The 27,090-nt window shown below is 47.7% G+C and overlaps 2 protein-coding genes across 5 annotated transcripts in view; both read right to left on the bottom strand.

The window, feature by feature from the left end:
• GRIK4 (glutamate ionotropic receptor kainate type subunit 4) overlaps nucleotides 1-12,467 on the bottom strand; it is a 208,349-nt gene extending 195,882 nt beyond the window's left edge. The window contains exon 1 of the mRNA XM_062594730.1: nucleotides 12,437-12,467. The gene's annotated coding sequence lies outside the window, so the exon portion shown is untranslated. The remainder of the gene's footprint in view (nucleotides 1-12,436) is intronic.
• Nucleotides 12,468-22,170: 9,703 nt separating this feature from the next.
• The window catches only part of ARHGEF12 (Rho guanine nucleotide exchange factor 12), a 78,226-nt gene continuing 73,306 nt past the window's right edge, over nucleotides 22,171-27,090 (bottom strand). For all 4 annotated transcript variants that reach the window (XM_062594378.1, XM_062594380.1, XM_062594379.1 and 1 more), the window contains one exon: nucleotides 22,171-26,586. In XM_062594378.1, coding sequence (XP_062450362.1) covers nucleotides 26,576-26,586 — 11 coding nt within the window. In that variant the 3' untranslated portion in view covers nucleotides 22,171-26,575. The remainder of the gene's footprint in view (nucleotides 26,587-27,090) is intronic.

Here is a 27,090-nt window from a genome sequence, read left to right as displayed (position 1 = left end):
TTTGATTCTGCAACAAACTGAGTCAAAGAGGCAAAAGATGATGAGAAAAGGTTGCACAACAACCATCTGTCAATGTTCCCTACACAGAACGGAGAAGCAACATAGTCCTACAACAAGGCACTAGACCAACGGTCTGGAGACACAGCCTTTGTTTCCCCAAGCTCGTGGAAGTTTGTAGCCGAACACCCACCCTGCATTGCTGCTTTAGAGCTTTCCAGACGGGTCGATTCCAGCATCATCCGTGTTCACCCAGGAGCAAGGTGAGGGGCATCTGCCCGAGAGCAAAGCTTTAGTTCCTTGAAGCAAGCAGACAAATAAGTAACAAGATCCAGTGGCTGAAGCTTGGCTGTTTCAGACTGGAAACCAGATGTTCACTCTGAACAGCAGTTATTAGTTATTGGATCAACTTATGAAGAAGTGAGGTTGATTCTGCATTGCTAACAACTTTCAAATCAAGATGGGTGAGGTGGGTTTTCTAACTTCTGAAAAATAAGCTTATTGGAAAAGCTCATAGTCACACTAGAGTATCACAGCTGGTCTTTTTGGCTTTACAGTCTAGTCACTTTGGGCCTGGGATCTCAGAGAGTCAGAGAGAACCTTCCTAGGAATGGAAGGCATTAGATGGACTGCCTTAAGTTGAGCTCTCCTTAGCTCTTATCCTTTCCTCTTCAGCCTAGACTCAGCTCTCAAGAGAGGACAGCTGTTCAACATCTGGCCCAAGGCTTCCAGCCCAGATAAGTCTCAAGACTGGGATCACGGCTGTACCCCCCCCCCCATCGCTTGTGTTTTGTACTGTTTCAAGGCTCAGCATATCACTGCATTTTCTTGCAGTTGCTCCTTTTCCACTTCTGCCTGGCTTTGCTGCTTTAAGGTGGGAAAGAAGCTAGGTATTAGGAGAAAGTAACCTTCCTGAGCACACCACGTGCTCTAATTAACACGCTAGCCACTGCCTGAATGGTAATGATGCCTCTTAATCTCTCTGCCCAAGTTTGCTGAACACGTCTCAGGTGGTAGCACAAGGGATTTGTGGTTGCAGCATTCTTTGTTTCTGCGCAGGTACACACTGGAGGCTCTGAAGGTTGGTACATCTAGTGGGAGAGTAAGAGGGGAGAAAGTCTGATCAAATCAAACTCATCAGCCTCCCTGAGCATGTGTCAACAGCAGCTTTCTTGGAATGAGGAGAACCAGGGGACCAGCAAGGGAAGAGGGGAGAAGCTTGCTGGAGAAGTCGGACATTGGTGAGAGAGAACAGATCATTGTTTTCTGTTTAAAGACACTACTATGATGCAAAACAACAATATCTGCTGGATGCAATGGGTGCAAATTGAGAACAGGAGGATAAAAATTAATATGCCTAGTTACTTCAGCTGTGATCAGAAGCCATTTCACCCTAGGACTTCCAGACACATGAATGCAACTGAGAAAAATGTTTCAAAGTCACCTAAAAACAACATTGTGAGATGCCCTACCTTAGTCTCCTCTTTGAGTCACATCTTGTGGTCACAAAGTATAGAAATAGCATTCATAACTAAAACGTCTGCAGCCAGTCAACTCCATTTAACAGCACCCTGTGGGCCAGTGATATTTACTGACATCAAATGACATTTGAATGGGACATCAACTGCAGTTTCTAGTCCAACACAGTGGGGATTTAGTTGACAAGACTTATGAAGAAGAACATGCAGGACATCCGATGGGAGAAAAAGGAATGAAGACAGGCAATGCGGGGATGAAAAGTCCGTACTGAAATTCATTTCTCTTGTGCACAGGAAACTTAGGGACTCTGCTGTACATCGCTGTCCAAAGGTAACAGAACGTCCCTGACTCGTACAGTAAATATATGACTCTATTTGTCCTGAGTGCCCTACAATGAGAACTCAACATTTCTGTGTACTTTCTGCCTCTCGCAGGTAACGATTCTGGTCAAGACAATTCAAGTCCCAGGTGTAGTGTCCTCCTAGAAATAGGTCAGGTTTTGGACAAGTTCATTCTGCCTGTTCCTGTCCTAATCACAGGGGGAAGAGGGGATTCTTCCATTGCTGTTCAGATGTAGGACAAATCCTCAAAAGCAAAATCAGGAATGGTAGCTCAGTACATACTGGGACCCCCAGCACTGCACTGTTGTGGCCCGAGCTTCTGACCAAGACCTCAAGATGGGCTCAGCTGACAGCAACCCAATCTCCTCTAAACTGCAGTCCAACTTCATGGCAGATACTGCTCTCTCTCCTCTCAAAAAAATAAAATAATTTAAAAAAATAACAGTATAATTGGTAGATTTGAAGGACAACATTCAATGACCATTTTGATGTCCTTGTTTTACTTGCTACTGACTCATGCTCGGTTCTCCTTTACTAAGCCTCCAGAGTTTGCAGTTGACCTAAAGCAGATCTTCAAAACATATCATTTCAAGTCCTGGGTAATTTGCTCCTGTGCTTAAATATAAACCTGTACAAAAATAAAACATACGCCTTTTTATCTCAGCATTTTTATCTCATCAGAATTTATCTAGCTTGGGCTTCCAGCCACAGCACCATATTCTGCCTTTGTACCTTTGGCTAGCAGAAGTCTCTGCCCCTTGTTAAGCACTCGCAGACCAAATCACCCCTTAACCTCCTCTTTGTTAAAAGAAGCAGATGGAGCTTCAGTCTCTCCCTCTCCAGCAAGCTTTACAGACCTCAAATCATCCTTGTTGCTCTTCTCTTATCTCTTGCCAGTTTGCCAACATCATTTTTAAGGTATAGATACCACGACTGCACACAATGCTCTTCCTACTCGTATTCATTATTTCTTTGCTCAGACAGCCAAAGATAGCATTAACACTCCTGAGAATTCACAATGCAGCCTAAGACCAGCCAGCTCTTGATAAGGTAATGAAATTAAACTCCTGCTTCTCACCTTGATGTGGTGACTCCCAGGCATTCCTTTTACCAACTGCGGGGTTTTACTCCCTGCTCTAGCTAATGTGGATTAGTAAATTCTCACATGCCAACCCTGTTACAGGAGCTGTCTGTACTTTTACCCTTTTTCCACTGTAAAGGCAAGAAACTTGACCAAACTTAACCCCCTTTCTCAAACCCTCGCTTTTGCCAGGAGCGCAGGTTAACCTTGCCTTAGCTCAGGTGCTAAGCTGTTCAAACCCTGAACAGGGCCACCAAGGATGCTACAATAACCCTGAAAATGGAGCCTGAGCCATGAACTGAACTCCTCTGCTGCAACTCTTCCCTTAGACACAGCCACAGGTCCCAAGCCATGCTCTGCATTACTGCAGTAAAGCCAGCTCCCCGGAGCCGAACGAGCGCTATCAGTCAAAGCCAAGCAGTGTCAGTCTACCCGCGCTCGAGGCTCCTGCCAGAATAAATACACTACACAAGGATTACAGCTTTTCACACCGCTTCCCACAGTTACGCCTGTATCACAGCGCTGCTTCAGATGTAACTAGAGACGTACCTTCGATCCTCCTTCCGGAGGCGCGTTCCTGCCTCTCCGATACCCGTGAGACCACGGGCCGACGTCCCTGGGAGCCAGCCGAGCCCGCCCTCCCCCTGCCCACGGGCGCTTCGGGTAACGCTGCCCGTCTTCCAGGCTCATGGCAGCACCCCAGCACGCGACGCCCAACGGGAACCGCAAACTCCTTCAGTGGCTCAGGGGATCTCGACCCAGGGGGGTGCTTTAAGAAGGCTTCTCTCTCTCTATTCTTAGCCCTACCAGTTGGAAGCTAATACGTCTGGATTTTTCACCAACAGTCAGGAAAAATTTGTCATAGAAAATGGGCAAGCGCTGACATCTTAAGATAGAAAAAGACACAGATTTCTCAACTGTTTGCAACACATTATGAAAATACATTCTTAGGGACTATTAAATATGGGGATTATTGACTGAATAAGCAGCAACTCAATGGACTAGCTTGCAAATATGTCTTCAGACAATTCTTAAAATGCAGATTAGTTATCTAACCAACCAGAGCATTTTTTTTTCCTACAGACTTTCTAATGATCTGTTGCATAAACAAACATCTAGATAGTTTTGTTTGCATTTGTGTCGGCCGTGACATTCTTCAATAACTAAATAGTGACTGAGGAGACTCAAATCTTGTTTAACGCTCAGCCGGAACAGAACAAAAGGCACGTCAGTCCAACTTACTGAAAGCCATGCCTCTTTAAAAATCCCCGTGAACTCCAGCAACCGTAATACCAGAAGGTCCCGTTTCCCAAACATGAAACCGAAGACTCCACCTTCAGATATACCAGGCAGTATTACATTCTCTCTATAGTTACACCATTAAGGTTCATTAAAAGAAGCCACGTCACTGTCATCTATCATCCAATGAACAGTATCTCCATCAGCCCCTGTGTCAACGAGCAGGGCGTATTACACTGCAGATACCATCCAGGGCTTTCTGCAAACTCAGGGGAACACTGCTGTTGCCCACTGATGCCAAAATTACACTTGAAGATTTTTACATCAGAGAAGATTAAAGCTGGGGGAGGGACCATTACACCAACCTTTGCTGCTGCCTGACACAGCCCTCGCCCTCTAATTCCTGTGCGATGATTTGAACCTTTAAGTTAGGAAAAAAAAACTCACCTTGATTTTAAATCTGCCATTGATATAGAATCAACCAGAGTGGTTAATTACCCTTATTGAGAAAAATTTGCATGTTATTTCTACACTGAGTATGTCTTCAGCTTCCAACTACTTGATGTCTTTATGCCTTTTCTGATAGGTTAACATGCTGTCGGATATCAAAACCAATGCAAAGCAAGTGTGAAACATTATTATTCCAGCTTCACACCCACTTTCCCTTAGTGTGAACAATAATGCAAACTGCAAGACAGTGATGAATTGGACCTGGAGAGGACCAGATGCTCTGTGAACATTAACACAGGCTCTGCCCCAAACATTTTTCAGTCTAAAAGAGATGTGATAGCCTGCTTTCAAAGCTGTCCATGCACACGTACAATCTTTCTAACACCAGATGTTACCAGATCACACACGAGGATGAACAAAAACAGGAAATAAGCAGAGACAAAACAAGAAAAAGATGAGCATAAAGAAAGAGTAAGGGTGGAGTAAAACATATTTTGAACTACCTATTTTGGAGAAAAAAAAAATGCCAATCTGGCATATATAACAGTTTGCAAATCACTGAAGGTTTCACCCAACTGTGTTCTAGTAGTACTATCCTGTACCAGTGAGTACTCGTGCACGCTTTGCCAGTGACTCCCTAGATTTTGCAGCCGTGCCACTTCACCCTAAACAAGCCACATTAAGTACAAGTCTATCAGACACGGCAATTTGCTGCTTCTTCATCATCGCCTACAAAGGGAAAGCACAAGGCTGACACTCAACACGAATCCCACTACAGATTTAAACATCAGTGACAACTAGCCTTGCAATCCCTCTGCCTCTGAGCAGGGCCAGGGAGCTATAAAAAACCCTTAGCGCCAAAATGCAAGGCGTTCTTCACAAAAATGTCAACTTCTGTCATTGAATCAAAAACTCTCTGGTTTTCAGCAAAAAGTTAAAGCTTTTTTTTTTTTTTTTTAAGGCTAAAAAGAACCGTTGCACACATTTTTAGCGATCCCTCCCCTCACGATCAGGCCCAGACTATCTTTGATAAAAGATTCAGATGTCCGTGTAGGAAGGGGTGGCAAGGGTGCAGACCCGCAATCGTGCGGAAAGAGCCGACTCTCTGCCGAGACAGCTGAGGTGCGATCACACAGTTCAATCTGCAATGTTAATGACGTAAAGCGCTTCGGCTAGAGCCACGGAAAGGACTCACAGCGACTCTCCCGAGGGAGGAGATGCAAGGGAGCCGGTGTTACGCTGCACCAAGAGTGCTGCTTGCCACCAGCCGCCTCCCCCAACCCATGCTACATGGCAGTACCAGAAAGGAAAAACCTGTTTTTTAAAAATAGCGAAATCCTTACGGAACTGAGCACATGCCTGCGTGGGTGGGCAATTAGTATTATTATTACTTTGTGCTCACAGGGTCTACGACCTCAGATGACTTGTTTGTGCCCAGGGCAAATTTTTGCAGACTCATTATTAACCCTCTCAAAGCAGGGTTTATAAGGTCACAGAGGCATTTCCATTAACTGCAGCCTAGCTAGGCATTGCCAGCATGATCTGCCTCTTACTTATGCATATGCAATGAGCCCAAGATGAAGCTCTGCCGCTTTATTTCCACATCGCCGTGCTGATGCTGAGCTAACCAAATAAACAAACCGGAAAGCAGGTGGGGAAGAGGGGAAGGAACAGAGTAAGGAGAAAAACGTATGCATGGCGCTCTCGCTCATGAAGGATGCGAATAAATTCCGCAGACTTTGAAGCCAGCAGATCTCAGCAGAGATGAAAATCCCCTTGTGCTGGATAGCTCAGCGGGTGCTCAGTTCAGACATTGTCTGGATATTGCTCTATGCAGCTGCTTCCATGCAAAGGACCATCAGAAAAAATATTGTTGCCCTGTCACCTGACTGAGACCTGGTTCAGGGATTTGCAATCAAGCAGAAACACGAATCCTCCAGGCTCTCCAGTCTTCCTCCCACCACCGTGAGACCACAGCCTCTTCGCAAACTGCACTTCAGGCACTTAACAGGAACTCATTCCCCATCCAACACCAAAAACACTACCCAAGCCTCTGAGCTAGAAATGATGCAGATCTGGATAGGAAATTACCCACATACACAGACAGTTTATATCTTTACATCACCTTCCCTGATAAGTAATTAACATGATACCTATCCCCTTGGAAAATCCAAGGGGTGCCCCAGTAGATGGGAAAGTGGGAGCTCCTCTACCTGAACAGGCTCAGCCTCGCAACCCACGCTGAAAGCCGGACAGTCTGGGCAGGCTCGTGCAGACCTCAGATGGCCATCCCCCAGCCCACCCCCATCCATTTCCAAAGCGCCACAAGGGCAGCTGGAGCTGCAGGAAGGGAGCCCCCAGTCATTGCTGCATGTCGGGCTCTGCAAACGCTGCGCATCCCAGAGCCGCTGGACCATGCCGTGCAGTGGTGGAAAGCCTTCCTTGCCAGACCAGAGCATCTCCCGGGCTCACCTTCACCTGCAGTATGCCCACGTAGCTACCAGGCCTTTCAAGCTGCACGCAGGAACCAAAGCTATCTCTTTGCATGCCTCTGTCTTCTCCTAGTAGGATCCCACAGAAGCACTGCCTAACTCCATCCTTGGAAAAAAAACAGTCAAAACTTGCTTGGGTTTCTTCTTTTTCACATTCCTTAAACACTCCAGTGAGTTACGCCCCGACTGCTGCTACGCAGGCTGATCCACTGGTGTGCTCAGAGGCTGCAGTCACATCTCTTAATTCTTCCAAGCATCCAGCAGCAAAAGCAAGCCCTTTTCATTGACATACTCTCATCTTAACCCAGCTTTGATCCATTTCCACCTCCAGATCATTAAAGATGATAAATAACTCCAGCCTCAATGCAGGGAACGTTCATATAATCACCTATCAGTGCTCCCATCAGCACTCCTTAACTAGGTAAACAGGCACCCGGCTCTGCCCCTTGCCCTGTAGCTGTTTATTGCCCAAGTTCTGTTATTTACTTCCCACAATAGTATCTTTTGGAGGGATCTCATGAAAAGCTTTATGAAAAACCTAAATAAATTAGGTCCACTGGTACATTTTTGGCTCCCATGTTATTAACCTTCCAAACTGCAGCAGCATGAGTGGGTTTCCCTGCTGCACACCCATCCTTTCACACAAGCGATGGTGATTTCACCTCCAAGCTTAGACCTATATGAGTATTTGAGTGATAATTAGGGTCTCTGATTAGGCCTCAGCATGAGGCCAAAATTCACCTACTTAATATCCTAGCTCTTCCTCAGGTTTTCTTGGCTTGATTTCTGTAAAGGCATCACATCCCAAACTCTTTCCTGATGCAGCTAACAATTCCTGTTGTCTGTGTGTCTTACTAGCTTTCCAGCATGTGGGAAGAGTCGTCCCCTTCATATTTATATCTGCTGCTATTTCACACTTGATTTACTTCAGAGCCCCCAGATGAACCATCCTGATCCTCCTGATTTACAGCACCCAGGTTCCTTCCTTTGGTTACCTCCTCTTTAAAGGACTCCATCACTGCTAATTTATTGTGAACGTGGATCTTATCAGCATCCCGGTGCAGAGATAGGACTTTCCTCTTCCCTCTGCCAGCGTTTCCCTTTGCCATAGTAATTCGTGCCTCCCGGGGAGCCTCCACTGGGCAGCGCTGCCCTTGGAGGGGTTTCAGGAACCCTGCAGTTGCTGCTCCCCATGCTACACCATGCGCCAGCCACCCAGGAGACTCGCGCTTGGCCGAGCACCTTCTCCAGCAAGGCAGAGCAGTTAGCGCACAAAGCACAGGACATTACCCCAAACAGCTTCTGCATCCAGCTCACCCCATTTGGCATGGTCAGAGCTCTCTGGACACCAGTTTCTCTCCACAGAAAACAGCTAAACATCCTGTCCCATCTCTTTTGTAAGGCACCTGGAGATGAATGGCTGAGAAATACCAGGAGTCCTATGCTATCTTCCTTGCTTAAATGAGCTGCTATCCACACTGGTTTGGCAGTCTGAAGCACAGATAGCTTCTCTGTTTCTATTGCCTTGTCCCTTGATAGCTTTTGAACCCCCCGACATCTGTTCTGCCCACCAAGCCACTCAATGTTGATCAAACATGGAAATAACCCTGTTCAAGTTGGCCCTTTCCTCTACCTTCTCCTTAAAGGTAACTGCCACAGCCACCCTCAAGTATTATAGAGAGACAAGTCCAAAGTTACCATCCTCTTCCACAGGCAGCAGTACAAGTGACTCATAAAGCAGCTCTTTTAATATTATGGAGAACCTTAGAACCGCTCATTACCTTCTCATATGATTTACAATTTCTTTTCTCTTCCCAAGTCCCCCATTTTTCTTGCTGGGGAACCCACAGCAGTATAAGTATTTCCCCATGAGTGCATAGTCAGTTTGTCATCTCCCCAACACTGAAGTGACCCTGCAGTAGCACCAGTAGTCTTTTCTCTGCACAAAAGAATCTTTTCTGGCCATGATGAACGCCAAGTTTTCTATTCCTATATAAACCTCTCATTACGAAGTCACTAAAATCCCACTGCTTTCTTAGTACCATTCCCATCAATTCCAAGAGATAGCCTTCAAGTTGCTCTCATCTTGCTAGACCAGAATTTCACCGTGTTCCTCCTATTAACACACAGCAAGAGGCTCCTCACACTAACAGATACCTCTGCCTCACACATGCTGCCATGGAAGTCTCTGGCCCACACCAGAAAAAAAAATTTCCTTGGAAGACTTGCAGAGCCTTTTGTCGCAACTTCTGCCTGCCTCCCTAGAAGTATAGCAGATAAATGAAATCTGACCCTAACCAGTGCTACACACGAAGACCTCCTCCCAAAGTCGATTGGGATCAATACACACAACGCAGCCACATCAGCAAGCCTTAGAAAGGCCGAGATGCTCACCATCTGCACATCCTAGTCCAGGCTGAACACACAGTAACACCTAAGCTATCTTCAAGGAAAGCAAAGATTCTTACACTAGTGAGTTTTCCTCTTCCCATATTTTCTGGATGTTTATCTTCTCTGTCACCCCACACTCATCATCATCCATCCTGCATGCACATCTTATGAAAATACACAGCTCCACTTGTAGCCAAGGGCCCTGAGCCCTCTCCAGGCCTCCTCTGGCCTTATCACACATTCAAAACGAGCTGCTTCTCCCAGAAAAAGAGGAGTCTAAGACAACATGGTCCAAGCAGCCCTTGTGGCAGAAAGCAGAGATCCTATACTGCAGTCAGAGCCTTTCCCACCAGAACTACCACAACGAGCAGTCATCTAGCAGAGGATCTTCCTCAAGTCCTGGCTCACTCACTGTTTTTCTACAGAGCAAAGAAATCAGCACAAGCACATGCAGACAACGGTGGGGAGGGGATTTCCTGACAACGTTTAGCCATTTAGCTTTGGGATTGCACAACAGTCTGGAGGGAGCTGTGCACATACCTGCCTTGCTGTTCCTCTGAGCACCAACTCTCTCGCATCATTTGCCATTCACCCACCGATTGCTCCATGCTCTCTGGCATCTCAGTGTTCAGGCCCTTGCCAGCCCGTGTGACTCCTTGGCTCGTTTTCCTCTCACAGACACTTGCAAAGGAAATCGCTACAAGAAACTTGCAGGCAGCTGCAGCCAGTTACTCCAAAAATCCCAGTTTAGAGCTAACCTGTTACAGGTGGCTCTTCTCCGGGGGCGGGGAGACTTTGATACCTTGATGCAGCAGCCTTGCTCTCCCTCCCCCAAGCAGGAGCCTGGGAGCCTCACTGGTCTGCTCCCCATGCCCTCCCCAGCACCGAGTCTCCAAGCTCACTGTTCGGGCACCCTGCTCCCCTCCCAGCAGGGTCCCCGCAAGGAGCCAGCCTGCAAAGGGTTAAGAGAAACGGCTGTATAAAGATCGAAAGCACTCCTGTTCGCTGGGCTGACAGTCCAAAGCCCGCTTTCTCTTTAGCACAGCCTGCCAGCTCCTGCTCCCTCCCCTCCCAGGCACAGGTCCTTACACGGGGGGTTAATTAGAATTAGTACCAGATGTGGGGAAAGAAACACCTGCACACCAGCCTCAGCCACACACACAGCAACTTTCCCAACTTCTGGCTTTGCTAGTCAGGCCCAACTCTGAAATGGAAACCAGTGGGGAGAGGCTCAGCCACTTACCATCTATTTCTCTACCCAGATGGTTCCCTTCGAATACACAGGCTAATATGCATAAATACGAAAGCAGACTTGCATCAAGGCACTTTAAAAATTCTTTGGCACCGTGGGAGCCTCACTGCAGATCGCTTTCAAAGCACACACTTCTACTGTTATGTGAAAAGAAGAATAAAGCAAGCCATAGAAGCAAAACAAGGAGCAGAGTTAACGTCCACCTCCTACCTGTGAGCACGCACACGTCCTAGCATCCAGGAGCTGGTCATGCAAGCAGTCGCTGGCTGCTACATGAGCACAGGGGACCCCACAGGGACACTCGTCCTCAGCGGCCGTAGGTGCTGCCTCCCTGGCCAGGCAAAAAGGGCAGCCTCCGCTTTCACTTTAGCGGCAGCAGTCACATCCGGCCAGGACGCAGCTGCTGGATGTCTTCTGGGAGAAAGGACCACCTCGCTTTAGCGAGGCAGAGGGACTGCTTCCCGCTGGGGGGACCTCGCACCACTGGCACAGGGCAGCGGGCGCCTGCCAGGGCTCCAGGAGGAACATCTCCCAGGATGCGGCAGCAAGGAGAGCTGGCCACCATCGGCATCCCGAGCTGAGGGCCCCAGGGAGCAGCACCTCCCCACAGAGGAACTAGATGGGGGAAATGCAGCCAACCTGGCTCGGGTGCCTCAGGTGCGTTAGGTTAACTTCCTCAAGGGTCGCAGCCCCAGGGCTCAATCCTCCCAGGCTGGGAAGGAAAGAAATCCGATAAACGATGACAGCCCTTACAGCAAGCAACTCTTACCCATGCAGAGCTGCAGGGCATGCCAGAGTTGATGCAGGAACAACCAAGAATAAAGTTGGGCCTAGGGAGAGATTTCTACACAGAGTTTGCCCCTGCTCCCCACGATTAACACTGCTTGCTCGTTAAAGAAGAGTCTGTATCAGAATCAGTCCCGCACTTCTGCGCATACGAGCGCTCTGCACATCACAGGACAAATCCTTCGCGAGCATGACTCCACCGAAATGCATTCCAGAACAATTAGCCTTTTCTTTCCGATCTAAAGGCTGAGAAAATACCTATCAATGAGCGTTTTCCTCGCTGACAGAGACGGTAGCTAGGCTCTGAATATAGCAACGTGCAAGCGGATGGGGAGCATCCATTCCAGCCAGCTCCACTCCTCTCCCCTGGGCAGATGTCTACCGCACACTTTCACGTACCGGAGACATCCCGGGAATTGTTTCCAGGCAATCCATAGGAGTTGTGGCCGTGCTGAGTCTCCCTCTCCCCCCCTCCACCCCCCCACGCACTTTGAACTTCGGCTCCACGGGAGGCTAAGCACGCTATTTTGCCGCTCTTCCTCTCCTGAAATATTACGGCCACAAACAATTCGTCAGAAAAAGGCTGGCAGCAAAGTCCTTCCGCAAGCGCGACCGCGCGGGCTCGCAGGCGGCGGCTCCCGGCGGGGGGGAGCCGGGGTGGAGGGGCCCCTCCCGGCGCCGCTTCGCACCTCGCCTCGCCTCGCCTCGGAGGGGCTCCGGCCGCGCCGGCACCGCGCACCGCGGCTCCGCAGCGCCGGGGCGCCCCGGGCAGCGGGGCCGGCGGCGGCAGGCGCCGGGCGGGGGAGCGCCGCAGCCCGCCCGGGCGCCCCCGGCCCCGGCCCCGGCCCCGCGCGGGGCGGCAGCACGGGCCGGCCCTGCTCTCCCCGCTCCCCCCTCCCCGGGCGGCGGCGGCGGCGGCGGCTCCTACCTGCGCGGCGCGGCGCGGCTCTGCCCGCGGCGGCTCCGGCCCCGGCCCCGCTCCGGCTCCGGCGGCGGCTGCTGCGGGCCCCCGGCGGCGAGCGGGGGAACTGCACGGGGCGGGGGGCGCCCGGCGGGGCCGGCAGGAGCGCGGGGGGGCGGGGATGGGGGCGGCGGGGCCCCGCGGGCGCGCAGCGGGCTGGGGACGGCGGAGGGCAGGATGGAGGGAGGGCAGGAGTCGAGGATGGAGAGAGGGAGGGCAGAGGACTGGGGGTGGAGAGACGGAGGGGGAGCAGGGGCAGAGAGGAGGGAGGGAAGGCAGGCAGAGGACTGGGGATGGAGGAGTGGGAGGAAGGCGGGATGAGGGCAGGGGTGGAGGGAGGGCTGGAGACCGGGAGGGAGGAGGGGAGGGCCGGGGAGGGCAAGCACCTGGGGAGGGAGGAAGGGATGGGCGGAGGGGGAGGGCAGGGTGGACGGAGGACCAGGGACTGGGAGGGAGCGGGGCAGCAGGGGAGAGCAGCGGCTGCTTCCCAGGAGACCCGTATCCCCCCTCGCCGAGCCCGGTCGGGGCTCTCCTGGGAGGGACACGAGATGCCTGGCAGCGCTGCAGCAGCCCCCCCCCCCCCACACACACACGCACACCTCGGCTCACCAGCTGCTCTGGGACCCCCGCTATGAGCCAGGACCCTGCCTCACTCCTTCTGCCCTGCCTGAGAAGGACAAAGCGGGCTGCTCTTCTCCTAAAATCTACACATTAAATATCAGTCTCCTCCTTGTGTCCCAAATAGCAACGTGTGCTGGTCAAGAGACATCACCCAGTGCTGGCAAACTGGCAGGAGTGGGATAAACAGGGCCTGTCCTGCAGCTCAGAGGAGAGAAATGCAGCAGCAGACGGGGCCGGTTCCCCAGGCAGTGTCCCCCTGGGCTGCAACGCTCCAGCCTCCTCGGTGCTATACCGCAGTTATGTTTCCCTGTGTGTTTGTTTTTAATGGCAAGAAAAGCAAAGCTTTTCAACCATCAATTAGCTGGACTCTTGCATTAAAAGCAATGAACTGTTATTTGTCAGAAACTCATCTTCTCTCCCGCTGAAAAGAAATAAGCAGGAGGAAAAGAATCAACTTCACAGGAAGAAAAAAAGGACGCCTCCGCTTCAGGGACAAATTACTCATAAGATACATAGGTAACAGGCACAGGATGCTTCGAGCTCATCCTTTTTACACATCGCTTCCCTCAGGACAGCAGCCACAAGTCAACTGCTCTGCGACGGATCCCCGCGCCTTTGCACCGGGGGCCCTGCCCAACAGGCCGTTCCTAGCAGGTCCACGCTCAGAACTGCAGAGCGTCTCCCCGGGCCCGGGCTGCGTTTACTTCTAATACGTGCTTACGGCCCCCCGAGGTCCTCGAGCCGCAGCGGCCTGGGTGCAGAGCAGCGCTTTCTGCTCCCGTGCCGGGGCAGCGGGCAGCGGCGGTGGGCAGCGGGGGACCGACACGCGCAGACCTCCTCGCAGGCAGGAGCCCAGCGTGCTTCCTCCTCCTCCTCCTCCTCCCCCCACCACCACCTCTGCCTTCAGAAGGGATTGCTTACGAAACCTCCCTGCTTTCCTAAAGCCGTCTTTTGCACGGGATAGACATACCTCTGGCCAAAAGTCCTTCATGCAGTTGTTGGAGCTGCAGCCTAACTTAAGACCTAGAAAGTTAATATGAGGCCTTTGCCTCAAAAATCTCTCCGAGCCACCTCTGGCGTAGCGTAAAGCAGCGCCGCACCGCGAAAGCCAGGGCATCTCAGCCGGCGAGGAGCGGACCGGCAGCGAGCGACCCCCGGGAGACAGCTGAGCGACGTCTGCAGGGGCGCAGCAAGGCGGGGGGTGCCCGACGCGCGGCCGGCCGGCGCGGCGCTCTGCCTTCCCCTTGGCCTGGCCGGCCCGGCCCAAACGTGCGGCCGGCCGGCGGGCTCGGCTCGCGCCCCTTCCCCTCCTCTCCTCCCGCCCGGCTCTCGACCGTCCCCGGCTCCGCTGCCGCTAAGTTCGAACGAAGATAGCTGGATTCCAATTATTTCTAATTCCTTTTGCTCTCTCCGGTCTCTGAGACTGTTGCGTTTTATTTAAAACCTTTGGGGATCTTCATGCTCGAGATAATTCTGCAAGGGAACAAACGGGCAAGAAGCTGTCTGCAAATAAATTTGGTTCGTTTTGGAAATAAAAAGGATCGTAACCGTGAAAGCGACGTTTTGAAGCGGCCGGCTGGCGAAAGGCACGCGCGTGGGGAGGGGGGGGAGCAGAGCCCCCCAGCCACTTTAAAGCAGAGTTTGGTCACTTTACGAGTGAGGTTATCCAACACCGCTGCCTGCAAAAGCCAGGGTGTTCGGCGACCTAGAAAATCCTGTTTGTGGAAGGAACTACTGTTCCTGCGAAAATGCAAGTTCAAAGATTACGGCCGGGGGCACGGGAAGACGGGAAAGAGGCACCGACGGAGCGGCGGCCGGGCGCCTGCCGTGCCCCCCTCCTCCCAGGAGGCGTTTGCCTGCCTCTGCTCCACGCGAGTCTAACGTCTATAAATCCAAACGTGGGGGGGAGCCACCATCAGTAATCTCGCCGTTCACCTCGCTGCATATAATATATCTCAGCAATTAAATCACCCTTTCTCTCTCTGTGTTGCACTAAAAGGGGCTCTAATCTTAAACTGACGTGAAGTTGAGTTGTGAATCATTTAAACAACTGCTACATTTATCTTCATAGGTGGCTATATTTCAGCAGCAGAGTAAATAACAGTACTACTGTAAAAAGAGTCAGTCAAATGCACGAAGTGCTGAGAGACTTCTAGGGATAAAAGACATTACAAAAGGCGAGATTTTTCATTTGGTTGAAATATAAAAAATAAATCTATTATATACCAGACAGATTTTTTTCTTTATGGTTCATAACAATTTCCTATTAGTAATAGAACATATCCAGATTAGATAATTTTATAGATAAGAACAGCTTTGAAGGAACTTGTTAGCAGAGTAAGTATCTTGTGGTAGTTACATAAAGAAACCCATCTAATTTTATATATATATATATATATATATATATATATATGTATATATATATATTTTAGGTGGCTCAAACAACTTAGTAGGATGAGTTAGATAAATAAGGAACATTTTGCAGAACAGTTTGTTTTCTTTGTCTTTTATGCAAATGTGTGCGGATTCAAAAGAGCCCAAGTCAGAAACAGCATCCGCGACCCTGATGCGAAATTTGGGAGGGATCCTCGCGGTCCCACTCGAAGAGGCCGATCCGCGCACACTGGCTCGTACCTCCCCCGGCGCACCCGGGGCTCCAGTTCGCTGCGTGAAGACGCGTCCTTGCCGGATCGCCCGTGGGAGCAAAGCGCGCCAGGAGGGTACGCGGTTACGGGATCCGGGTCGGGCCACAGCACTCTGAAATAACAACTGGTTTCTTTGGCGCGTCCTTCTGAGGCCAGGAATGCAGATTTACCAAATGCTCAGCCCACGTCTCCTGTAGTCCCAGGCCTGTGCTTTACCAACGAGATCTATCCTCTTCAGGCAATAATAATTACTGCACTGATTTTTTTTTGCAAAATGTTTATCTTGATTTGGATCTTTATCTCCCTTGATTTTTGGTGTTCGCTTCTTTGTAATTATTGCCATTAAAGGATATTTTCTTCTGTACAAGTTTCTTTCACTCACTAAAGAAAAATAAAAGCAATCACTTAAAAAGGAAGGAAAAAAAATCCAATCCCATACAACCTTTTTTTGAAATGTGGTGAAAACAGAAGATTTAAGAGACTTTTAGATGAGAAATAATTAAGAAGAGGGCCTAATGAAGAATGAAAACTGGCTTCGGAGATGTCATCAGCAGGGTGACCGAGGGATTAGAGACACAGCCCGAGGATGAGGAGACCCTGCTCTAACCGTTCGGGGCTCTGATGGCGATAGACATGCCCTCTGAACCAGGAGAGAGCGTTGCCTCCGTCGTATCTTTGCGGTGGATGCAGAAGACTCCAGCACTGGACTGTGACTTACTCTGGGATAAATTAGTTTCATCCTTAAATATCCACCAATTTATGAAGTCTCCAGTCTGCAGGGGAATAGTGTTCAGTGATGCCGAGCCCCTTTTCGAACTCAGTCGAGCTCTGAGCACCTGCTTTTGATATTTCTCCTCCGCACAGCGGAGGATATTTCCTGCCACTAAAACTTCTGTAGAGCCTGAAGAATGCAGGCAGAGGCTCAGGCCCAGGCTGGTGTGAAGCAGCAGAGCTATCTGAACAAAAACGTACGCTGGCTGAGAATCCAGCGCTCAAGTCATGGATAGACTATGCATATTCCTTATTCAGAGCCAAATCCTAGCGGAGCAGCTCAAGCAAAGCAACACCCTGCTCGCCCCAGCACACGTGCTTTTTACGCAGATCTCGGCACGGGAACCAGCACCCCAGGAGGGTGAGGTTTGTCGGGAAGACAAACAGGGCAAGATGACTGGAGTCCAAGAACTCCAGTCAGTTTGAGTCTAGGACAACTGGGGACCAACAAAGGCGCTAGCAGCTCTCGGCCATCAGCGTGTGACTTAAGGGGGACACCCACAGCCACTGCCAGGCCAGGTGGGCTGCAGCTGCTACCTGCAAGGATGACAGCAGTATGGAAGAACGACTGCAGCATTTTTTTAGTTTGTTTTGTTTTAAGGTGGACTGATACTATTATACCTCACTTTATTTATTTATTTATTTTTATTTTTTGGTCAGCTCCAGACCAGCCGCAGAGCCCATCATATTGAGACAGACAGATGAGCTATAGCTCAGCAGTGACAGGGATAGTTTTATTATAGCTGAACAAAGAAATTGTGGGGAGGAAAAAAAAAATGAGTTCAATATCAGATACAATTGAGGCTATTTGACTTCTGCTGCATGCATCCACTAAAATGATGATGATGAATGGGACAGAGCGGCTCTCAAAACATTGTGAATCTGCTTTTTCCAGGATGGAAGTTACCAAAAGAAAAATTCAATATTTAGAGGTGAAACACTAGGTAAAGGGCATGCACAGCAGAACTTGGAACAGGCAGTTCTATAATCAGGTACCTCTGCTGAATAGTAAGCAACACCAGAACTGTTGGCAAAAAAGGGAGGGGATCACTCTTCTGCTCAGCACTGTCTAAGCAGACGTCAGAGTTTTATAAGAACAGGGAAGAAGTAGTAGGAGGGGACACATCCAGAAGCGTTTAAAAATGAAACGAAGACCCAGAGAGAAGGGTTTAATCTCCGTCTTATCCCAAAGATCAAGGAGGGACAGACAGGGTTGTATCAAATACATCTTTACAGAACTGAAGAGAAAGTTTTCTTTCAAACCAGAGTTGGCAAGAGGACAACACAAAGCTTTCTCCTTTCCATGCTAATTCAGAAGTATGTTGTTTCAGCACCAAAAGTGGGTTCTGAATTGAATCTTCAAGAGACAGGAGGAAGGAAAACGTGCTCATTAATATCATAGTATAACAATAACCTCAGATAATATGAATTATTGCAAAACCTCCAGAGAGCAGATACAAACGCAGATTTACTCTCCCATCCATGGAGTTCCACTTAATGCAGTTTATTCAGCAGCACTGAGTAAATATCAACAAGAAGGTTAAAATACTGATCAGGGAAAATACTTCACGCTGAATAAGCACTGCAGACATCTGGAAACAAACAAACCAGTTCAAGAAAGCAGCAGAGAGATTTAGGGTGCTTTATTCTGCCAGAAGCCCAACAGATGATTTGCAGCTGTAAGCTCCCACCTGGTGAGGAGGAAGGGGAGGATAGCTGCTGGCTGGCTGGAGGAGAAGCAAGTCAGCGTACCGGTCTGCCTTACGGAGGAACACGGGAAGGTCTGCAGGGAGTCATCCCACGCGAGGGCAATGGCCGTGCAGGATGCCCTTCTCCTAAGATTACTTTCCAAGAAGCGGCCAAGTCAGTCAATGGGGCTGGAAACCCATTTGCAGCACTCTGGCCCCCGCACAGCAGCTCTGAGGTCGCTTGCAGGGTAGCGGTGCCGGCTCCCCGCTTTGTTCGGTCTCTCGCTTTCCTGAGTGCTGCTCCTCGCACTTCTCAGGGTAGAGCGCACAGCCCATCAAAACCTTTGGCCATCTGAACCTCCTTCAGAAGCAACCATGACCCTCCTTTTTAAATCACAGGAGTCTAAAAAGTTTAAGGCTCATCAAGCTGACATTTTAACACGGATGCACACTAGATGCCAGTACCCTACTGTACCCTTACGCTCGGGCACTTGCCCTCTAAATATTGGATCACGCTTAAGGTGAACACATCCAAGCTTTTAATTTTTGTGAGCTGTGCTCTGGCTGGATCTGTTCCTCTGGTGATATATTCACTCTCATAATAATCAGACCAACTGGCAGACAACGCATGCCACAGACTAGCCAACGTTTTAGTCCAACCTTCATAAATACTTAAAGGGGGGAAAAAAACACCACCAACAAAACTCCCCAATCCATTCATTAATTGATAAAAAGACAGGGTCATCTATAGACTGTCCTCCGGAAATACAACAGCCACCCTTGCCAATGATGTTCACTGGAACGAAGTGGAACAAATAGTCTTCTGCCATTCAGGGTGGTGGTGGGGGATAGAACTGCCTTCCTAATTGGTCAGAAAATGACTCTGATCCCTGGGTGTACAAGCAAGAGCAGCAAATACACAGAGGCAAAGACTTAGGGGATCACTCCGCAAAAGAGGCTGGGAGGGGAATGCATAGGAGATGCATTGCAAAGCTGGCACTGTTGCACCTCAACATCCCTACGCACAGCACAACCTCACTTGGTCCTCAAGCTCTCCGGCCCAGGAGTTGGTCTTGCGAGGTTTGCAGCACGGTGAAGTCCTCAGTCCTGACTGAAACTTTCAGGTACCACCACATCAGAGATATTAACGGACAGATGTTACAAACCCTGCAGTGCTCCTGGGAGCCATGCCACACAACCACAACGCTTCAAATAACGCAACCCAGAAGCGACACACGCTCATGTGAAGTAAGTCGCTTGGAATCCGCTCGTGCATTGCCCTTCCCTGGCTATGGCAGGCCAAAGGAGAGATTAAATCCATGGTCTTGTACTCAGAAGAGCCCTGAAAGATAAAGCCCTAAAGCAATACAGTTCTTTCCCATCCCTTGCTTGGATTCAAGAGCAGCAGAAGACAAAGCAAAACCTGAGCTGTTTATTTTGAATCATTTATTTACAGCAGCACAGTAAAGGGAATATATAAAATAACATCTAAAAAGGCAAAACACGAACAACATCATTAGGGAAGCATAATAAAGCTTGGATTACCAATTATAATAAAGTAATTCTCAAGGAGCTTCCTGTACACATTGCAGAAGAAAAAAGAGAGAATGTGGACGTGCGAGTGGGGTGCAGGAGGAAGGAGGGAGGGAGGGAGAGGGTGGAGTCCAAACATTTGGAAAAATACTAGAATTTAGTTTCTGTTTGCTTGTTTTCTGCTTTGGTACTTGTTTCTTATTCATACCTGTTTTATCAACCCAATTATCAGAAATATGAATATATTACTTACCAGAGAAGTCAAAATGTAAGGATCGGAGCATCGCTAAGTGATAGGGATGCACGTCAAGCATCCTCTGCAGACAGTACAACAAAACAGAAGCCCTGGCATTAAACTCTGCGCACAGATGTTCCCTATTAAAAAATTTGCAAGTTCCCTCAACAGCAAGTTTCAGTTTTGCTTCTCTTTCAAATTTCTGTTTGCTCTCTGTGGAGGGAAAAAAGAACGGCAAATGGATGGAAATGAAAAGCCTCAACTGCTCCCACGCCTAGAGATGCAAAGCAGTAAAATAAAGCTTCTGCTATGCGACCGGCCCCGTAAGCACTCTATCCCGTATCTGGTATAAAGGAGACAAGGGCTGCCAAGCACCGGGTGGAAGTTCCAACTTCTAGAAGCTCTAACTTGGTAAAACAGAGCAGAGCCTAGAGAAGAAAAACTGAGTGTTTTGTTTTCCTGTACACCTCACTTCACATATATCCGCTGCCTTTGTGAATGCTCCACAGAAGTCATTCTCCAGGAGAACTTGCTGGAAGAAACCAAACGTCTTAAAACCAAAAGATATACATAAGAAAGAGGATTCACTTTATAGAATGCAAGCAAGCTATCATTTAAACCCAATGGAATTGGAAAGATGTTTGATATAAAGCTGTAACCTTTTAGTTGAACAGCAAAATCTTGCAGTTATGCTTCATGGTCAAAATTAACCAGCAAGACTTAATGAATATTTGCAAGGTAGTAAGTGATAGCATCATGTTGAAAGGCTACGTCTGACTGTTCCTAATGCCCAAACAGGTAAGATTTTGTTTTTAAACAAGAGAAGGCTTATAAATTAATTAGATCAATTTATTTAATTAGATTACATAATGTTTCTGGTTGGATTTCACACTGCCAAATTAGAAACTCAAAGGCAATCCTTACAGCAGGTAAAGTGCAGGAGCACGGGAACAGCAAAGTGACTTGAAACAGAGTGGAACCCACTGCTCTGATTTCATCGTCCAAAGTGATCAGATGGGCCAGAGCATTACGAGCTACCGTGGATTTGTTTGAAGTCCTCATTAAATTCACTAGTGACATGAAGCGTGAGATATCAGCAACCCAAAAGTGAAGCAACAGTGGGTGCCGCATGTAAGTAGAAAATTCACTACAAACGGAAAAATGCCACGTACAAGTCATTCCTAACTATTTCAAAAAACCATCAGAATAGCCACAGGTGCAATATAAGCTGTGCAAAACACATCAACTAAGAGGTCACTTACCACCGGAAACCTCCTGAAGTACCATCTGCAAAATAAGATCAAGCGGCAGACTTGTTTTCTTGTAGCTAGGTCTTTTGAATCGATTCGTTCTTACTGCTCAACGCCAACAGGAACGCACGGAGCTGTTCTTCCCTGGACAATAAAGACGGCATATTGGAAGGAACTAAACGCCACCATGGTTTAAAAGGCAACTCTCTTCCCAAACAAGCACTGTTCTGCCGTAGTGGGCAGTTAGTTTTTTCCCAGACTTTCTTTTGCCCTGGCTTAGCATGGTACACATTATATTATACACCACAGAAAAACACTCTCTTCTTAGATGATAGCCCTTAAATAAGACTGCTGTAAGATCACACTGGCACGTTGAAGCAAAAAAGTACAGGTCAAGTATGTGACAGAAACAGAAACATTGATTACTTACTGAGCTGGAACTGGGTTTAATACTTCAAGGAAGCACACGTGACTTCAGAAAAAGACTAGATACTAACTCACTGTAAGCAGCAGAAAGTCAGTTAAGGCACTAGCATCTCTGCAGGTCTGGACACAGCACCTTACACATCATAATTTCTTGAGACGCAGCAGGTTTCTTTTCTATGGATGTCTTTCTTTTTTAAAACGATGATCTTGGGCCCAGACATTTGGAGAAGACCTGCAAAGCGAGACACACTCGCGGAAGAAGCAGGGAGGACCCTCCCGAAGCAGGGAGGCTGCCGAGCCTGGCAACACCGATTTGTTTGCCCTGTGTTTGCACGGGAGGTTAGGAGCAGGTGAAGGTAAGGATGGCTAGAGCGAACTCATCAACTACAGCACAAGTTATTTATCCGCTCGGCCCTGAACATTTCCTTCCGCAGGACCTTCCCAAGCGGGAAACAGCACAGCAGGAGGGGAAAGACTTGCTGTAGGCAATTAAAACAAAGCAGCCCCCCCAAAAAAACCCAGCAGACAAAACTTGTTTCCTTTAAGCTTATTTAATGATATCTGAAACGCTTAAATTTTCTATTTCCCAGATCCTGAAACAGATTTTTTAAGTGACCAATATTTAATTCCAGAAACATACAACCTTATCAGCTAAGTCATAAAAGAGCTATTTTACAAACATACATCTGGATAATTAGAACAATAAAGTCTTTTTAGACATTCAAACATGATCAGTAAAAATACAGGATTATTAATAAAGATTTTTGTGTATTTTTTTAAAGAATACTTCCAGATTTTTTTCTTCTCTTTAAAGTAAATCTCTGTTAAGAGTACATGATTGTATGTTGTACAAAGAAAATAAAATATTTTAGTATGAAGAGAGCTCCAAAAGACTTAATTCAAAATAAAACAGCAGTGTTTTGGCTGCAGTATCCCTTTTGCAGTTCATCTGCTTGTCAGTTGGCACCTTTTGGGGGAGGGAGAGGGAAATAAGGGATTTCTTTGGGGAACAGAGGAACAAAATACCAGATACCATCAAGCACTGAGATTATAACCAAGGGTCACCTGCAGAGACAACAGACTCCTCTTCTAATAACAGGGACAGCATCTGCAAATCAGAATATCTGTGTTTCACGAGAACAACGTAAATAGGCATAGTGCTGTCTAAAAGCTAACCAAAACTATCCAGACTTCTTAGCTCTTCAGGTTTACATTCCCCGTCCTTCGTTCTGATCTCTGCTCCAGGATGTTAAAGGAATCTCCACTCCCTGCAGACAAGGCACGAGCAAGGAATCACAGCGATGACACACTGCTTTGCCCTTTGCTTTTCTGCTCTTCTACAGGCAAAGGAAATTCCCCTTTCCACAAGCACCCAGCCCTCCTCCTTCCGGTCCACGAATAAACCCCCGTAACAGCACAGCAGAAAGCACTGCTCAGAAGAATATAGAGGAATGGCTGTTATAATACATCCTTGCTCCCAAAATAAGAAACCCTTGGGCATTTATTTTGGAAAAAAAACACTGGGGGAGGGAGGAGGAAGCCGGGACAAACAAACCGGAGATCAGTGTCCTTGCTCTGCTGTCCAGTCTGAATAACGGAATGTACAATCACCAGTCAGGGACAAATTAAAATACTCCCTTATACTGGAAACTGGAATTTAAAGAAGGTTAATCTCATGACTTGAAGGGAAACAAGAGGTGAGAATCCTGAAAAGTGCGTTTGAGTTTCAGCTCCTTCCACACAGCAAGGCATGGCCTGAGATCTACCATCCAGTACATGTGCAGGGAGCAAAAAGGAATCCCCGATTAGTTCAGGCTACTGCACTCAGAAGATAAGGACCCCTGGCCCCAGCATCATTTTTCTAGAGAGAACTAATGCCCTATTTGTGAGAATGATCAACATAGCATGAGAAGGCTAATTGAAACAAAATCCAAACAGGACAGAGCATAGTGTGCCATTTTATATTTCCCATAAAACCGGCTCCTTCTCTGACATGCCCAAAAGCTCTCTGCAGTCTCCTTCACTGGTGGTATTTCATCCATCCTGAAGGTTTCTCTGCCATCACCACTAGCATGAGAAAGCAAAGATGTTTCCCATTACACATTTTGAGAGGTGACAGGGACAGAACTGTACCTCACCTCCTACTGCACTATGTCCAGGGTAGCATTAGGGGGATGGCAGGTAAAATCCTTCACTTTAGTGGCTCCAGAGGCAGAAATGTAAGGGGCAGATGACACGGGAACATAAAGCCTTCCCAGCTTTTTCACTGGTGCTACACCTGAAGAGAGGAAGCAACATAGTGGTGGATGATGCTCCAAAATCCTTACACAAAGGTGGAAGGGTTGGAAGTAGCATGTCCAGATTGTCCCCCATGGCCAGCCAAGCCAGTCGCACACTTCTTGTGCAAGATGCTGCTCACCATGACCTCAAGAATTAACACAAGGCAGAGAAAACCAAAGAACCAGGCACTTGGCCCTCAATCACAAGGAATGAGCACTAAGCAACTGGGCCTTCACAGCTTCTGTCTTTGCTGGTATTTCAGCATACCCTCGAAAACCCACACTAATCACTCTCCATTTAGTACAGTCCAATGGAGATTTTCAATCAACCATGGAAACTGCTAGAAAGCTTTTAGACAGCTACAGCCATAGCAACTGCTCCTGTTTCTGGAGTGTGTAGTCCCAGACAGACATCGTGCTTTGGCATGACCAAGGGAGGTGTGGTGTCCTTCTCTGTGAGAGCAAAAGGGCATTAAACGCCAGATCTGGCTACAGCCCAGGTCTCTTTCTGGCAGGATCAGGTAAAAGCAGCATAAGGCAGCATTTTAGTTTTGGGGCTTCTTAGAGGAAATCTGGGTAATTAAAACCAAAGGAATCATATGGCTGAAGGTGGACGGGAGATCCCACCTGTGGAAAATGGAAGCACTTGGCTAATACTGACAGTATATTCATGCAGGTGCAACAGGACAGGCCTTAGTGGGTCATGAGGAAGAGGAAGCTCCTGCCAGCTTGGAAGAGAACACTTTGGCTTGTGTTGGCAGTGTAATGCTCCTGCTGGTGAAAAACTGTACTTTGTGCAATTGGCTCTTAATGCAAGAGAAACTCCTCCCTGCTCCATAAAGGCCCGTGGCTCCAACTTTCATACCAGGCCCAAAATCACCTCTGCTCAACCTGTGTCAATATTTATACAAACATATCCCTTGCATTTTTCTAACAGGAAGAGCAAGAACTGATTCTTGCCACACATGAGTAGAAAAAGGACAGATCTGATTCTCTGCCAGTAGCTAGAGAAAACACGTTTGTGTTAATGGAGCAGGGAGTACGATCTTTATGCTGACCAAAGATGGATTCTCAGCACTTCATGATCCACACTGTAATACAAACAACGCTGTAACAGTTCTAACATGCTAATGGGATTTACAGGTCTGGCACACTGTTCAGTTTGGGTTAAGTAGTTTAAAACTAGGAAACACGGTGCAAAAGACTGCCTTACACAATTTCCACTAGCATTCTTATTCAAGGTGTCTGTGACACTAAGGACAGCTTGAATCACCCTGTTCCAAGCAGCAAGTACCTGCACTAGGACCAACTTCAGAGCAGAAGCACAATCACCCTAGGCTGTCCAGTGTGAGCTCTTCTGGCAGCCTGACATCTACCATCTTATTCCCAGACTGGAAGGAATTCCAACAGCAAAACCCATTAGAATCAGCTTAAGGAAGTACTGGAGAGCTATTTCAGCCTTCTTTGCTTTGCACATCTCCATTTCAGTAAGAACACATTGGCACAAATAAGTGTTTAAAGAAAAAAAAAAAAAAAAGAGAGAGAGAGGCAAGAGAGGCAAGAGAAGAAAAAAAAAAAAAAAGAAAAGAAAAAGAAATACCCCAAGCCCTCAGCAAGACATACCTTCAGGTACTAAAATTTACTGGCCCTATAATCAGCAGTACCTGTGGCTAACTCAAATGGCAGCCCTTATTCATTCAGTAGTGAATCAGGGACAGACACCCATCTGCCCCACATCTTTGAAACACTCCTGGGTTTGCATTTTTGTCTTTTTGATCCAGAGAAAAGTTACAAAAGTGCTGCAGGTCCAAGTATTTTTTTTTTTTTTATCATTTTACAAAGGAGACAATGATGAAAGCCAACAAAGTCAAGAAAAAAAAATTAAACCCATCTTTCTCCTCTCCCAGTCTGATCCTGCATGTCAACAAAGGAGACTGCTAATGGGAGAGGAGAAAAAAAGTTTGCCCATTTCAAGTGCCTGGAGATTTAGTGCATGGAAAAATTCTTGTTACACATATGATGACATGAGCAGTTCCCATGCAACTGTTGAATACAGATAGTTCCAGCCACAAGTTATCTTAACACCTTCATAAGTAGCTCTTCACATGGCAGTTTGATTGCCAGCAGGGAGTGCACAGTCCAGTCCAGTGAAATAAAGACACACATGCACACAGACACACCCTCTCCCTCAGACCTGACCTGCTCAGGAACAGTCGGAGGCAGAGTGTACCATATGCAGAGGGCTAGAACTGCCACTACCCAATTAAAATAAAACAAGAAAGGCAAATTAAAAAATTAAAATGTGCTTTTGATACACGGAATGAAGTCAAATAAATACACTGATTTTTTTTAAATGTCTAAATACATTTTTATATCCTACACCCAAAGCTCTGTACATTTGGTTTGGTTTTTCTGTTCTGCATCAAAAATGAATTTCTGGTAACAAGGAGAGGAGGAGTAGAATAGAAGAGACTCCCGCACTGACAAGATAGTACAGATGCCCCACAGGAAAAGCACCCCATGCCCATTTTGTTAGAGTACAGTTCACACTTGGTGGTCCACAGACAAAACCCTCATGTCTCAGAGTCCACATGGAAGACAGGGGGTGCTGGGTCCTGACACTCTTCATCCAACCTTCAGTCACTTCTGGAAATGTGACTAACTTTTATCTGAAAGAGCAAAAAAAGGATGGTAAGAGAGGGAGGTACATTGAGACAAATGGTTAACATTTCTGAACACAGTGTACTAACTGACAAAGCATGGCATGAGGGATGGCATACACATTTAACCTGAAGATCTCTGTTGTTAATTCTATAAATTACATCTCAAGGATGCTCAAGGTCAGTTTAAAGGGACCTATGCAACCATTTCACACAGTGTCAGAAATATCGCAGAGGAGGAGAAGACAGACTGGAATCATTTTCCACGTTCAACAATCTGCCTTTGGGACTGTAAGTCGATTTGGTCTTCTTTGAAAGATAAATTGTACATCCTGAGATGTAGGGCTTTAGCAGGCAGGGGTTTCTCAGCTTACAAACAGCTTTTTCAGAGGAAGGAACAAGCTCCTCCACATATGATTCAATGGGTTCCACTGACCTTTCTTGGAATCAACATGGCCACAGCCCTGTGGGAGCTGCTGAAGTAGCTAAAACCTTTTTCTTGTGAAACATTAA

This window comes from Rhea pennata, chromosome 24, assembly GCF_028389875.1.
Source record: "Rhea pennata isolate bPtePen1 chromosome 24, bPtePen1.pri, whole genome shotgun sequence".
Classification (NCBI taxonomy): domain Eukaryota; kingdom Metazoa; phylum Chordata; class Aves; order Rheiformes; family Rheidae; genus Rhea; species Rhea pennata.
This window is presented reverse-complemented; position numbering and strand designations above follow the sequence as displayed.